The sequence below is a fragment of the Pseudorasbora parva genome, chromosome 23 (assembly GCF_024679245.1).
Source record: "Pseudorasbora parva isolate DD20220531a chromosome 23, ASM2467924v1, whole genome shotgun sequence".
Taxonomy (NCBI): Eukaryota; Metazoa; Chordata; class Actinopteri; order Cypriniformes; family Gobionidae; genus Pseudorasbora; species Pseudorasbora parva.
The window spans coordinates 34262883-34278569 of NC_090194.1; the positions used below are offsets into that span (position 1 = coordinate 34262883).

Below are 15687 nucleotides of genomic sequence, written 5' to 3' on the forward strand. Positions count from 1 at the left end.
GTAACTTTTTGGCTTGAGGGTGAATATATTTTCGGATCGTTTTCATTTTTAGGGTGAACGATCCCTTTAAGTAAGTCTTGATGACGCAGCATGCTGTCGACGCAGCCATTGCTTTGCGTAATTAATATTCATGAGAGCATTCACCGCTGCGTTCAACGTTTCATCTGAAACACATAGATAGTGATAATTTTATAGATATATTTATATTTTTTGTTATATAATACTTAATGTGATGTGTAATAAGCTCCTGCATGTAATTCAACAATCTGAGCGCAAAAAGCATGCGCTTTACACGTCAGGAAATGAGATATTGTGATTGACAGCTGAGCAGTTTCACTTTCATTTACCTATTGGATTTTGCGAGCAGGTTCGTTCCAAACTTTTTTTTTGTATCCGCTGAATTCAAACATTAGATACTTAGTATAATTTGTGTTTTTCACAAGTGCTCATGTGTGTTATTGATAACCAAATTGACAGGCGCACATATCCAAAAGAAAAGCCGATATTAAACGTCTGTTTTCCATCATGCTCTTCTCCCAGTCTTGCAGTTTAAACTGCCTTGTATTTGCCATTTTATTATGTGTTCTTCTAACCGTCAACCATGGAATGACTGTCAACACGGACACAAATGTGCCTTTTCCTTGGGACAAGATGAGATTGCCAGAAACAGTGAAACCCCAGCACTATGAGCTCCTGATACACCCCAACCTGACCTCACTGACCTTCACTGGTGTCGTCCAGATCCTCATAAAGGTAGAGCAGGACACCAGAGCCATCATCCTCCACAGCAAGAACCTTCAGATCTCCAAAGCACAGCTTTTAGAGTCCAGACATCATCATGATCTTCAGATTAGTGAGTTTGAAGCCAATGAACAGATTGCACTCTTTGCTGATGGCTTCACATTTGAGAAAGGAAACCATTTGGTGCATTTGGAGTTCTACGCCAACTTATCAGACAGTTTTCATGGCTTTTATAAAGGCAGATACACCACGAACAGTGGAGAGGTTAGGTAAGGCAACCATGACATTAGTGCTTGTGTGATTAATTGGTAATTTGAAGGATAAAAACCCCTGAAAATGATTTTTTTCTCCCTAAAGGATGTTGGCGTCCACTCAGTTTGAGGCAACACATGCTCGAGCCGCTTTCCCTTGTTTTGACGAACCTGCGTTCAAAGCCAACTTTACCATCCGTGTGCGCCGAGAATCAAGACACATTTCCATATCCAACATGCCCAAGGTACACATAACTAAACTCTGGGTATGATCTTTAGGGTGCAGGTCACATTGGATTTAATTCATCAAAATTACAAAAACAAAATTGGGTAAAAACAGTAACATTTTAAAATTAATAGTTAATAGCGCCACAAATAAATAAACATGAGAACATATGTGATTTTTAAAACTATTGAACTATTTTTAATCATTTTTCACAAACTGTTAAATTGATGAACAGTATTGTAGTATGTTAAGCAGAAGAAGTGTGGAAAAGCACACTAAGAGTTTGATTCCCAGTTAAAATGAACATGCATGAATTGATAGAAATGTACGGCATCAATGCAATGTAAATGTCTTTGAATAAAAGCCAAATGCAATGTCATTTAAATTTAAACCCTTAGTGGGTTGTTGAGAAAAAAAATCATAAAAATTATCATAAAAATAAATACATTTGGGGTTCTGTCCAGCTGCCTTTTAACCTTGAATCATAAACCATGATCAACATCAGAATTGTAATAGATATTTTGTACACTCATTCCAACAAAGTCAGCTTTGCATGGATGTAGAAATAAGAAAAATAATCATCTGGCAAATAATCAAATCTATCATCATAACAGTCAATAGTTATGTTTCCATCCACCTATTTTTATGCACATTTTGGGACATCACATAGAAACGCTGGATGGAAATGTCAAGATGTGCAAATTCTAAAAATAAAAAATGTATGTGCTCAATTAAGCAGCAACTTCCAATTTTATTATCTGATACCGATATGGTGACCGATATATCGTGCATCCCTAATCCCTAAACATAGTTACTGTTTATAAAATGCTCAAACTGCAATATAATTAATTGACATTGAGCTCAGTGATTTATTTTTCACATGGTTTCATGTAACTGTAAACTAATGCAAGTTTATTTCATCCAATAGCTGAGAACTGTAGAACTCTCTGACGGGCTACTGGAGGATCATTTCGACACGACGGTGAAGATGAGCACCTACCTGGTGGCCTTCATCATCTGCGATTTCCACTCCATCAGCAAAAAAAGTCAGCATGGCATTGAGGCAAGTCAATAATATTGCCAAAAGCATTATAAAAACACTTTACGATACATCCAGACCTGAATAAAACTGTGGTTTCACACCTCATGACCTGAATCCTGATGTAGATATCCGTGTATACGGTTCCCGACAAGATCAGTCAGGCAGAATATGCTCTGAACACCGCCGTCACACTGCTAGACTTTTATGATGAGTATTTTGACATCCCATATCCACTTCCCAAACATGGTGAGTGTGAAAGATTTGCTTTTGTTGAAAATGTCATGCATACTTTAGTATGTGTATTATAATCTGGTATGAAATAGTGGGAAACTGTAATCCTCAGAATATTTATAGGCCTTTTAGGACTCGGCTATAATTATCTTTGGTTATGCTTTATTTTAGTTACATTGTAATAACTCAAATTAGTGCTAAGCAATATTAATTAAGTACATGTACTTATTAAAGAGTTACAGTTAGGGTTGGTTGTAGTAATTAAAGTCAGTACATTTAGTAACATATTAAAATAAAGTGTTACTTTGTCTTTTACTTGCAGATCTTGCTGCGATCCCAGATTTCCAGTCCGGTGCTATGGAGAATTGGGGTCTGTCGACGTACAGAGAGTCCGGTTTGCTCTTTGACTCTGAGAAATCCTCTTCCTCTGACAAACTGGGCATCACCAAAGTCATCGCCCATGAACTAGCCCATCAGGTTGATATTTCTGTTACTAAATCAGTCTAAGAGATCATGTAAAGCTAGTCTCTACTCTATCACAAAATATATTTTGTTGATGCCTATATGACTTTACATGATCCTGCTTATTACATGACCATTTTGTATTAGATTTGTGGGTGAACACTTTCCCTTTAATGCATTAAATAACAATTAACTATATATTCTTACAGCATTTATTCATCTTTGTTAATGTTAGTTAACAAAATGTGTATATTATTCACAGTACATTAATGTTAACAAATACAACTTTTGATCTTAAAAATTAAGATTATTAGTAGTAGTATTAGTAACATCATTAGTAAATGCTGAGATTAACATGAACTAAGATTGATAAATGCTTTGTAGACGTATTGTTCATTGTTCATGTTAACTAATATTCACATATAAAACCTTATGAAGTGTTACCAGATAAGTGATATTGGAGTCATGAAACTAGCAGAGATTTATAGGAATCACTTGCTTGGCTGTTTAGCTTCATAATACAAAAATATTTGACTACTGTATGATGCAATTGATTGCTAATCATTCACATCAATCTGTTATCCAGTGGTTTGGAAACCTGGTTACAATGCAGTGGTGGAATGACCTGTGGTTAAACGAAGGCTTTGCCAAGTTCATGGAGTATGTGTCTGTCAACATCACCCACCCTGAGCTGCAAGTGGTGAGACCACATATCTTTACATTTAATAACTATTTAATAGTTGAGATTAATTGAATAATCTGTGTTTGTGTGAATACTGGATGGGCTTTACTCTGTGCGTGCGAGTAACGCATTAACTTTTTTCACAGCTAATAACTTTTTAATATCATGCATTTTACATGCTGCTTTTTATGTTCTTTTTCCTGCATGTTTCTTTATCACTTTAAAATATCTATAGCTTTTAGTATTGCTGTGCTTCGAGTATACGTACATATACCTGCTTTCCTGTAGCTCAACCAGTAGAGTGTGGCGCTAGCAACGCCAAGGTCATGGGTTTGATTCCCAGGGAAAGCAAGAACTGACAATAATGTAAAAAATGTGTACATTGAATGCAATGTAAGTCGCTTTGGATAAAAGCGTCTGCCAAATGCATAAATGTAAATGTAAAATATACAAAATCTCTAATGATAGACCCTTTATATCGTCTCCACAAGTGATGTCCGGCCGAGGATATTGACATCTGTACACTTTATTTTTAATAATAAAGTTTATAATATAGTCACCCATAGGATAAATAAATACATTTATTTTTAATAATATCATTTAACATGTAGATTTTTTTATTTGTGATACCGCAATGAAAAATTACAAATTGTGCCTATATAATTTTGCAAAAACAAGAGAAAACCACAAAATAAAAATAACTGATTATGACTTTTTTTGGAATACTTTTTCCTGTGAGTTTGTGCTTTAAAAAAAAAAAATGTTGTATAGTAAAATAAAACATGTAGCTATAGTTTACCTTTATTGTCAAATAATTTTGTCAGATAAACACCCTAACCAAGTTAAGTTTTTTGACAGGTGAAGTGAATAACACTTATTATCTCTTCATCACAGCACCTGCTAGTGGGTGGGATATATTAGGCAGCAAGTGAACATTTTGTCCTCAAAGTTGATGTGTTAGAAGAAGGAAAAATGGTAAAGAGTAAGGATTTTAGTGAGTTTGACAAGGGCCAAATTGTGATGGCTAGACGATTGGGTCAGAGCATCTCCAAAACTGCAGCTCTTGTGGGCTGTTCCCGGTCTGCAGTGGTCAGTATCTATCAAAAGTGCTCCAAGGAAGGAACAGTGGAGAACCGGCCACAGGGTCATGGGCGGCCAAGGCTCATTGATGCACGTGAGGAGTGAAGGCTGGCCTGTGTGGTCCGATCAAACAGACGAGCTACTGGAGCTCAAATTGCTGAAGAAGTTAATGCTGGTTCTGATACAAAGGTGTCAGAATACACAGTGCATCCCAGTTTGTTGCGTAAGGCGCTGCATAGCCGCAGACCAGTCAGGGTGCCCATGCTGACCCCTGACCCCGCCAAAAGACCCAACAGTGGCACATGAGCATCAGAACTGGACCACGGGGCAATGGAAGAAGGTGGCCTGGTCTGATAAATCACGTTTTCTTTTACATCACGTGGATGGCCCGGTGCGTGTGCGTCTCTTACCTGGGGAACACATGGCACCAGGATGCACTATGGGAAGAAGGCAAGCCGGTGGAGCCAGTGTGATGCTTTGGGCAATGTTCTGCTGGGAAACCTTGGGTCCTGCTATCCATGTTGGACTAAGCATTGTTGCAGACCATGTTCACCCTTTCATGGAAACAGTATTCCCTGGTGGCTGTGGCTCTTTCAGCAGGATAATGCTCCTGACACAAAGCAAAAATGGTTCAGGAATGGTTTAAGGAGCACAACAACGAGTTTGAGGTTTTGACTTGGCCTCCGAATTCCCCAGATCTCAATCCAGTCGCGCATCTGTGGGATGTGCTGAACAAACAAGTCCATGGAGGCCTCACCTCGCAATTTACAGGACCTAAAGGATCTTCTGCTAACATCTTGGTGGCAGTTACTACGCACACCTTCAGGGGTCTAGTGGAGTCCATGCCTCGATCGACGGGTCAGGGCTGTTTTGGCAGCAAAAATGGGACCAACACAATATTAGGAATAATGTTATGCCCGATTGGTGTATATCAAATTTTTCTGTCATATTTAGATTTTTTTAATCAAACTTGGGACATTAAAAACAAATATTCCCTCCGCACATCAATTAGGCCACTAGTGTATATCACCACGCCCAGTTCTAGTTGAGATGGTGGGATGGTAATTTCCACAGATTCTGACTGAGATGTAAATATAATTCAGTGTCTTTATTTTAGGACGATTATTTCCTGGAGAAGTGCTTCACCGCCATGTCAGTGGACTCTTTAATCTCCTCACACCCCATTTCCACCCCAGTGGAGAATCCTGCGGAAATCAGCGAGATGTTCGATGACGTTTCCTACCGAAAGGTACACAAGCACTTTATATATCTTTAACAGCGGTGACCTATATGGATTTTTTGATGCTAATACTGATATCTTAGAGAGCAGGGTGGCCGAATATAAAGTTGATATATATTATACTACTTAAAAGTACACTGTGTAACTTTTGGCCCTCTAGCAGCTAAAAAACAAAACTGAATTTAAATTTATTTTACATATTTGCTATATTAGAAATAATTGTGAAATTTTATCAATGTCTGTAAAAAACCTAATTTAAGCTTTAGCAGCTTTATGATTCTGTTAACCTTTTATGTTTGCATCAGGTGCTGGCATTCACAGCGCTGTCAAAATAAAAGCTGATTCTGATACTAAGTGGCCAAACAGAAAATCTTACAAATGACATTTAAAAATGCCAAATAATTACCTGTGGTGATATATTGGTTGACCCCTAATCTCTAAACGAGAATAATTAGTTGTAATTTGTCTCCTGATTGTTCATCATTTCTGAAGGGAGCTTGTATCTTGAACATGCTGAGGGATTTCCTGACCCCAGAGGCTTTCAAGTACGGTCTTATAGACTACCTGAAGAGACACAGCTACCAGAACACCGTCAACGCTGACCTCTGGGAGAGTCTTACCAATGTGAGTGACCTCTGTCGGTTCTTCTGTATGTTCTCCAGGACTCACAGCATTTTAAACCTTTTCTCTTGAGTCCAAATACATTTCAACCTTTTCAGATCTGCACTTCTGATGGACTGGATTCAGGGAGACTGAAACTCGATGGATTCTGTTCCAAAAAAAAGGCTGAATCTCCAGCTTCTGTGAGTGCTGCATTAAATAATATAATATATAGTAATCTTTTATCATTTTGTCATTCATTTTTAAAAGAATATTCTTGGTTCACAGCAGCATTGGCAGCATCTATATGATATAATTTGATAGCATATATGATATGACGATATATTATGTGATATGATATATGACATGATATTTTTTGATATTTTTTATATGATATATACATAATCAAATATTGTCATATTTTATAAGACATGATATGATATATATATATGTATATGTATATATGTACATGTATATGTATATATATATATATATATATATATATATATATATATATATATATATATATATATATGACATGAGTGATGTATTTATGATATATAATGTGATATGACTTGATATATTTTTTGATATATTTATTGACATGGGATGATATATTTTATAATATTTAATATGATACATGATATTATATATATATGACATGATGTTATGTTGTTATAAGTTGATATGATCTGACTTATTTATTATATGACATGATAAGATATGAAATGAACCATAAAACAAATAAATTACTCATTAATGTAGTTAATCAATCATGTTCTAACAGAAATGGCTTTATATGATATGAAATATGTATGTATTTATCAGGTCATATTATATCATATGAACCACAAATGAAATATTTCAGTTAATGTAGTAAATCAATCCTGTTCTAGCAGAAATGGTTCATGGAGGACAGTGTTGACGTTCGAGCCATCATGGACACCTGGACACTGCAGGAGGGGTTTCCTTTAGTCACTGTGGAGGTCAGAGGTCAAGAGGTCATTCTCAAACAGGAGCGCTATCTTAAAGGAGAAAAATCTTCAAAGACTACAAGGTATGAATAATACATACTATACATTTTTTAAATACCATGTGAATCAGTACACAGTGTGCAACAAAAAACGATTCAAACAGTATTATGCTTTAAAAATGGTGTCATGGCATTCTGATCAAAGAGATGTAAAAAAGAAAAGATAATCATAGAAAATGATTGGTGATTAATATTCCATTGCAATATATTGTAACTTGTACTGTTTTGATTATTTGAGTGCATACTTGCTGAATAAAACTATTAATTTATTTCAAAAAAGAAAAATGTTGCTGACCCCAAATTTTTGAACATTGGTGTATGTAAGCTAGTATGAATATAGCTATGATGATTTATTAATGTAAAACAATACTAGTATTTGTTGTTTGTAATTGATTCCTCCTAGTGCATCCAGCTTCCTGTGGCAGGTCCCTCTGACTTACGTCACCAGTCACAGTCGTGCGGTGCAGCGATTCTTGCTGAAAACTGAACAAGGTTTGTCACGCCATTACATATTAAACTAACCCAACATTTCTACCTTCCCAGCATGCTTTTCAGCTCATGTTGAGATCTGACTGTGTGTCTGCAGATGTGTTGTACCTGTCGGAGAAGGTAGAGTGGATTAAATTCAATGTGGACCTGCGGGGGTATTATATCGTACACTATGAATCGGGAGGCTGGGACGCTCTGATCAATCAACTCCAGCGGGACCACACCGTGTTCAGCAGCAACGACAGGGCCAGTCTCATCCACGACATCTTTCAGCTGGTCAGGTGAGGGAGCTTAAAGGGTTAGTTCACCCCAGAATTAAAATTATCTCATCATTTACTCACCCTCAAGCCATCCTAGGTGTATATAACTTTCTTCTTTCAGATGAGTACAATTGGGCGTTATATTAAAAAAATGTCCTGGCTCTTCCAAGCTTTATAATGGAAGTGAATAGAGTTTTTGAAGCTCCAAAAAGCACATCCATCAACCATAAAAGTAATCCACCCGACTCCAGGGGTTAATAAAGGTGTTTTTGTAAGATAAATATTAGGGCTGGGTATTGACACAAATTTCACAATTCGATTTCGATTCACAAGCTTGCAATTCAATTCGATTTCGATTCCGATTCAATATCGATTAGTTTGGATGTATTTCTGGAACAATACATGGCAAATTTTCTCAAGGAAAACAAATCTCTCAACTAATGCTGTAAACTATGGGAGTCAGTTGTAGCCTACTATAAGATTGAAGGTAAAAAATAACTAATTTGAATAAAAATACTTTAATTATAAGACTTTACATAATCATATTTCTACTCCAATTAGGTTTTTTTTAAATACGGTATATACATTTAAATATGTGTTGTCATATAAAACTGATTTGTTCATACATGCATTAAATATTGAATAACATAAAAAATTATATACATGAATATGTAATATGGTGTATATATTTAGCAAAATGCTCCTCTCTAGAGTTAATTTTTCTAGCTGACTTGCGAGTTTATAGACACTGGATACAGGGGCGATTCTAGGGTCAGAGCTTTAGGGGTGCTGAGCACCCAATGAGCCCCACTGCCACCAACCTGGAGACACACATACCCTAGAGAAGAGAAGAGGATGACACCATTTGCTATGCGGGGATGTTTTCATTTTCCTTCTTAACACATACATTTTAAACCACAAACTACGGAGTATGTTTTGGACATTATTTAACCGTGTAAAAGACTACAACATTTTTTAAATAACACAATTTCTTACTCCAAGTTTTAGGGGTGCTGAGCTCCTTTTTAGGGGTGCTGAAGCACCCCTAAAAAGGGGCTAGCCTCGCCCATGACTGGATATGGTTTTTCTGAGGAAAACGTGACGTTATGTGACATGTTTTGTTCACAAGCCTTTCCACCGTTGAGACACTGATCGAGAGATTCCATGTGTCATGATAAAGATTTCGGTCATTTGTACTCTTATCTTTGAACACACTTTCAGATGCTCATTCATGTCTGTTTATTTTGCGCTGTAACTGGTAATGAGGCGGAAGAGAAGATTAATGCATGTGCCGCTTCTCTCAAACTAAACTGCGCCAGAGCAATCTAGCGCCACACAGCGCCAAAACGGTATTTGTGCTTTTGAATTTTGTAATAAAATGAACGTGATTTGAAATCTGAGACTTTGTTTTATATCAATTGTAGCAAAGCACAAAGAGGCGCTAGAAAGATCTGTTCATTAATAAACTGAAAACTTGGGATTCAAAAATCGATAGCAGTTCGTAAAAAAAAATTGATTTAAATCAAGAAAACTCAATATTTTTTTACCCAGCCTTAATAAGTAGTATTCATATATGCAACTTTATAAACTATAATCACTAGCTTCCGGTAAAGGCCGAGTCTGGTTACAGTCGAAGTGTAACCTCTGACCTGTTTCAGAGCGTTTAGACAGACTGTGAACAGAGGTACTGCAATAATGTTCAGTGTGATAAACAAAACATCTTATGACCCCTTTAATTCTTTCCCCACCAAACACAGAATGTTCCGTTATTAATGAGAAAGCGCTTCCCTGCCGAAACTGTCCCTGTGTTTCCACTGTTATACACTAAGGGGTGCTATTACACATCTTCTGAATGAGTACAGATTAGAATCTCCTGATCAAAACAGAGGCGAAGAAGATGCAAAAAACAAGTGATTGTATATTGTGATCAACATTAAACAAAATATAAATCAAAACTGCCTGATGTTACTGAATAAAATGTCGACCCAGAACGAGCTGTAGGACTGTGCAATCATTCAGTCCAGTCCATCTGTGTTTGATCATCGTTCAGAATCTGATCTGGATGTAGTCTTCGACAAAAATGTAATTTTCTCAGCTTTATGCTGAAAATGTTGCTTTTTTATGAAACTTAAGTGTTGATAAAAAAGGAATGCATGCAAGCTAGAATAAACGTTTTAGTTTAAAAGCAGAGGGTCTGCTCTTCCTTTTGATAATTTGCATTCTCAGATATTCATACAACAAAATATTCTATGGGCCATTACAGTTTTGTGAAAAAACCCTGACGGTGGCTGGTAATTTTTTTATATTTTTTCTAAATCTGGCGGGGAAAGAGTTAAAGCAAAAACAACACTTGATTTGAGATTTTGTTATCTCAAAAAATCATATTAAGACATTTAAAATTGTGATGTTTCATAGTTGATTTGTGTTCTTAATATGGAATATGTTTGTCTTTCCTTCAGTATAGAGAAAGTCCCGCTGGATAAAGCTCTGAATTTGAGCTTGTACCTCAGTAAAGAGTCGGAGATCATGCCAGTGACGCAGGGCTTCAATGAGCTGGTGCCACTTTACAAACTCATGGAGAAGAGAAACATGGAGGAACTGGAGAACCAGATGAAGGTTGTGGTGGCAAAAATGTTTAAGTACAGTGAAAGATGAAGTGTGCAATGTTTTGGATGTTAAGATACTTTCTGGTGTCTCAGTTAAGACACTACATTTAAAATCTTTTGGTGCCCTTTTCTAAAGTAGCTTACCGAGGCCGGGGCGCCATGAAGAGTTTTAAAGGGGGTGCAAGACAGAATTTTTTTTTTCTTTTGAAGTTTAATAAGAATTTGAAATAATGTTTTAGTTAACATTTATACTATTTCAAGTAACAAAAAATTCAGTCTCCCCCCCCCTCCACCCTCCACCCTCCACCCCCAAACGAGACGATTTTAACCCATTGATGAATGCGAACACACTGGTGTGATTAGAACATTCAATGCATCACTGATATTCAAATATTAATGAATATTAATATATTTGGTTCAGTTGTTTGTTTTATGCATTCATTTGATTACCACCGTTTAATGATATATAATACATTTGTATTAAATAAAACACAGAATCCCCAAAAATAAAAACAGGGTAATCACAGAATTTTGTTTTATAATAAAACACATTTCATAGGGTCCTATTATTTATAAAATTTTATTAAACTGTTGAATTTTTAACATTTTATGAATTCGATTATACTTTTTTATTTTTTAAATTAAATTATTAAAACAGAATCCAGAAAAATAAATGGAAAACACAGAAATTGGGGGAAAATAAAATGGATTTCATAGGATACTATAGTTACACAAACTGCTGTTTTAACAGGGTCATTTAGTGAAGTTATTCAAGACGCTGATCGACCGCCAGCGCTGGTCTGATGACGGGTCTGTATCCGAGCGGATGCTCAGGAATTATCTGCTGTTGTTTGCCTGCGTCCGCCGTTACCCGTCTTGTGTCAGCACCGCCACTGAACTCTTCCAGAAGTGGAAAGACTCTGATGGCAAACTGCGGTAAGAGTTTGTTTGATTCACATAACGTCCACATTATACATCCTACATACTATTTTAATTCCAGTAATATTCTTTGTTTGGTTCAGGCTGCCTGCCGACGTCAGTTTGGTGGTCTACACTGAAGGAGCGCGCACAGATGAAGGTTGGGACTTCCTGTTGGAGAAATACAAGCGATCCGCCTCACCATCGGAGAAGTGGATGATTAAAGCCGCCCTCGCATACACTCCATTAACTCACAAGCTTCAGTGGTGAGTCTGGATACGCAAAGCTCCTGAGATGTCACGTGACATTTTCAGAGTTCACCCAAACATGACATCGGTGATGGATTATGAATCATTAATGAAGGTCGAAAGGTCAACATTGTTGGCATATTTATCGGAAAAGATCACTGTTCACTGTTTCTGAACTCCCTGAAACGCCTCCTTCCGTGAAACAAACATGTCACAATATTCCTCATTTAAATAATTAATATGCAGAATAAAGGGGCGGGCCTGGTTGAGTTAGTTAGTAGTGTGTTGAGACTGGTATGGGTAATGGTAAGGGGTGATACATTTCCCAAACACACTCAATCTGTGTGACCAATCACACAGACTGCTCCAGCTGACCAATCAGAGCACAGTGTGCTTTTCAGAAGGAGAGGCTTTACAGAGACAGAAACTAAACAGAGCGTTACTGACAGACTGGGAAGAGAGGAGCTGCAACAAGTGAGAATATGGGGAAAATAATGAACATGCAAGCAGGAAAACCTGAAAAACAACATCAAGACTAAAGGACATACCAGGGCCGTGCACAGACATTTAGAGGGGCAGTGGCCCAAACCAAAAAAAAGGGGCACTATAAGGGGGTTGAGTATCATCTTAATATAGAGAATGAATAACAAACCTTTTACAATCATACTGTAAATACAATTGTTAGGCTTTAGTGCTAATTACATTTATGTTGTTCTAATTATTCTCCTAAAATGTTTGATCTCTTTTCTATTTTTAGAAATTTAAGTAGCAAATGAGAATCAAAAAAAATTTTGAATATATTTTGAGACAAAAGGTCTTGTTTATGATTTATGTAAATCATGTGCAACAGTTTTTTAATAACAGAATATGTAAAAGTATATGGTATTTGGGATAAAAGGCATATTTAACATGATAATAAACAGCTGACTGACTTCCATTTGTTGACATGACATGGTTAAAATTCAGATGGTAAATATGAGGTTGGGTGTCCATCTTAGAGGTAACATCATATTTATAATAAAAATATGATAATAATCATATAATACAAATATACTTAGTTGTTACAGCGATAAAACTTATTTTAATTTTTTTAAAAACGTATAAAATTATTATGGGATCTCATTCAGTGTTTTCAGATTCGTATACTTAAAAATTTGTTTCTGTATTTAAACATATTTTTATATTAACATTTTAATATTTAAAACGTCACCAGGCCCCCCCACGTGCACGGCCCTGGGACATACATCAACTTTAATAAAGACCTTGAGTCTTAAAACTGCTCTACGATGTGTTGTTCTTTCTTGCTCTCTCTAGGCTTTTGGAAAGAAGCATTGAGGGAGAGATAATGAAAACTCAAGACCTGCCGTCACTGGTCGTCACTGTCAGTAAAAACCCAAAAGGCTTCAAACTCGCCTGGGAGTTCATGAAGACCAACTGGGGGAAACTTGTGAAAAAGTGCGTAGCAGATATCTGTCTGAAACATTATTATTGCATTCATATCTACCTGAAGACCTGATTTTATGACCAAATAAATCTTATATTCTCATGACACATCATGACATGACAGATTGTGAAGATTAGTGGTGTGTTGAATCTAAATCCTCGTTTCAGGTTTGATCTGGGTTCATCTGCAATATCTCGCATGGCCGTTGGCGTGACCGATCAGTATTCCACCAGAGAAATGCTTGATGAGGTATTTTTGAAGTCATTTTGGTGACTCTTACATATTTTTTTCTGCTTAAATGCAAAATGAGCAGATATATTCCCAAAAAAACTAAATAAAATGGTTAAATAGTGACAGCTCGAATATAAAATGAACCATTGTAATAACTATTGTCCATTGCTTGGTTTTTATTCCCCTCTAAGTATTAAGAGAAAATAATTTTATTTTTGATAAACATAATGGAAATTCACATCAGTGATATATAAAAAAAGCTGTTTTTTTTTATTTATAAAGATAGTCACATGATCTTACAAATTATCGCATCTGCGCTGAAAATCTTGTGCTTGTTGATGAATCAGTTGTTTGTGTTCCTGTAGGTTCAGACTTTCTTCGGTTCGCTAGCTCAGGATCAGGGCTCTGGGCTCCGCAGCATCCAACAGGCCCTGGAGAAAATCCAGCAGAACATCCTCTGGATGGACAGGAACGTCCCACTACTGAAAGCCTGGCTGGACAGTCAGTCCATCACTGAGTCCTGACCAGTCTAGAGACGTTTGAAAGTGTGTGTAACCCCAGACTGCATGGGGTTCGCCTCAGGTGCGGCTCTTTACAAGGGCCTCGACACTGGAAGTGTATCGGGCTGAAGGAAGTGTCTGTGAATCAGCTCTGATCATGATGTTAAACATCATCATTTGAATCCGCTGTAATAAAATGTGTCTAAAGAAGCTGTGAAATGGTCATGCAAAATATCAACTTAATGAAAGTAGTGATGCTCTCAGTTGGTACATTACCATAACATTAAAGGCTAAAATGAACTGATTTCAGCACAGGTTTTATATAATAAGCACAATTTAACATTTTTAACGTTTAAACACCTGTAATAAACACAAGTTTTACGGGCAGATTTATTCAAATACATTTAATATTGAAGAACAGGTTAAGTAAAAAATAATGTAATAGGCTTGGCCAGATATTTAGCAAAATGCTCCTCTAATTATTTTTTCAAGTTGACTATTGAGATCTGGACACTGAATGGCTTTCCTGAGGTAAATTTCCTGAGACCCAGGAATAGGACTGGAGACAAGTGAATAGGAAAATAAATGATTTATCAATCTTGACTTATGAAAATACTCCAAATTAGTTCTCTCACTACACATTTTTCAAAACATGTTGCACCAAGAACACATAAAAATGCAAATTAGATACAGTGTATACACTGTTTTGAATGGGAATGGTATTTATGGCTGTTTACATGCATAGTGCATAAATCAAATCATTGATATCTTTCATAAGTTAAAAATCATCTTTATACAAAGTTTGAAACCTAAAAATTGCTGAATGAAAAACAAAAAACCTACCCCTTGTAATTTTCTTAATAAATGGGTCTGGTCCTCTAGAGGACAGCATAAGAATAAAATGTATTTTGAGGGGGTTCTCAGGAGGATGTTTACAGTGTTATTGCCATTGAAACACCGATTGAGCTCATTTCAGTCAGTTGTATCTTATATTTCAACATACCTTCTGATGTTCATTCATGTTTATTTCATGCTTTATCTGATCACTGGAGACACAGCAATTCGTCACGCCACATTCAAGAGCGCCAAAAAGTATTTATTGTTAAAATTTCATAATAAAACTGACAGAATTTGAAAGCTCAGACTTCATATTAAAAGTAACTAAGTATAAAGCTTATTTTTTGATGCTATGGTAGATTTCTGTTCATCAAAATTCAGTTTAAAAATGAGTCTAGATATATGGTCCACACAGCAAAATATATACATTTTCGGCTAAATATTTTCTGTTGTCAAAATTTCAGTGCACTACTAAACGAAACATGAAACTTCATCAAGACATTGTTTTGTGGTCTAAAATGAAATAAATTTGGTTTAATAACATTTTGTGGATTTATTGACACTCA

At 36.3% G+C, this 15687-nt stretch overlaps 1 protein-coding gene across 2 annotated transcripts; it reads left to right on the plus strand.

Moving 5' to 3' along the window:
• The first annotated feature begins 447 nt into the window (after positions 1-447).
• On the plus strand, positions 448-15664 carry erap1a (endoplasmic reticulum aminopeptidase 1a). 2 transcript variants are annotated; one of them, XM_067433538.1, is made up of 18 exons: positions 448-1010; positions 1099-1237; positions 2147-2281; positions 2386-2506; positions 2814-2968; positions 3540-3653; positions 5833-5964; positions 6448-6579; positions 6675-6758; positions 7452-7612; positions 7992-8080; positions 8175-8358; positions 10797-10953; positions 11695-11879; positions 11966-12127; positions 13424-13564; positions 13721-13802; positions 14150-15664. In XM_067433538.1, exons 1-18 carry the CDS (start codon positions 526-528, stop codon positions 14306-14308), a joined length of 2817 nt encoding a protein of 938 aa, XP_067289639.1. In that variant the 5' UTR covers positions 448-525; the 3' UTR covers positions 14309-15664. The 2 variants fall into 2 exon arrangements, with proteins under 2 accessions (XP_067289639.1, XP_067289640.1); XM_067433539.1 differs by having other exon boundaries at positions 7455-7612.
• Positions 15665-15687: the final 23 nt, after the last annotated feature.

What these genes read in the sequence shown, in the direction of transcription:
- erap1a (XM_067433538.1), top strand. Translation starts at nt 526, where the DNA reads ATGCTCTTCTCCCAGTCTTGCAGTTTAAACTGCCTTGTATTTGCCATT. An exon ending in ACGAACAGTGGAGAGGTTAG is followed by an intron (nt 1,011 to 1,098) that starts GTAAGGCAACCA and finishes TTCTCCCTAAAG; the next exon opens with GATGTTGGCGTCCACTCAGT. An exon ending in AACTGGAGAACCAGATGAAG is followed by an intron (nt 10,954 to 11,694) that starts GTTGTGGTGGCA and finishes CTGTTTTAACAG; the next exon opens with GGTCATTTAGTGAAGTTATT.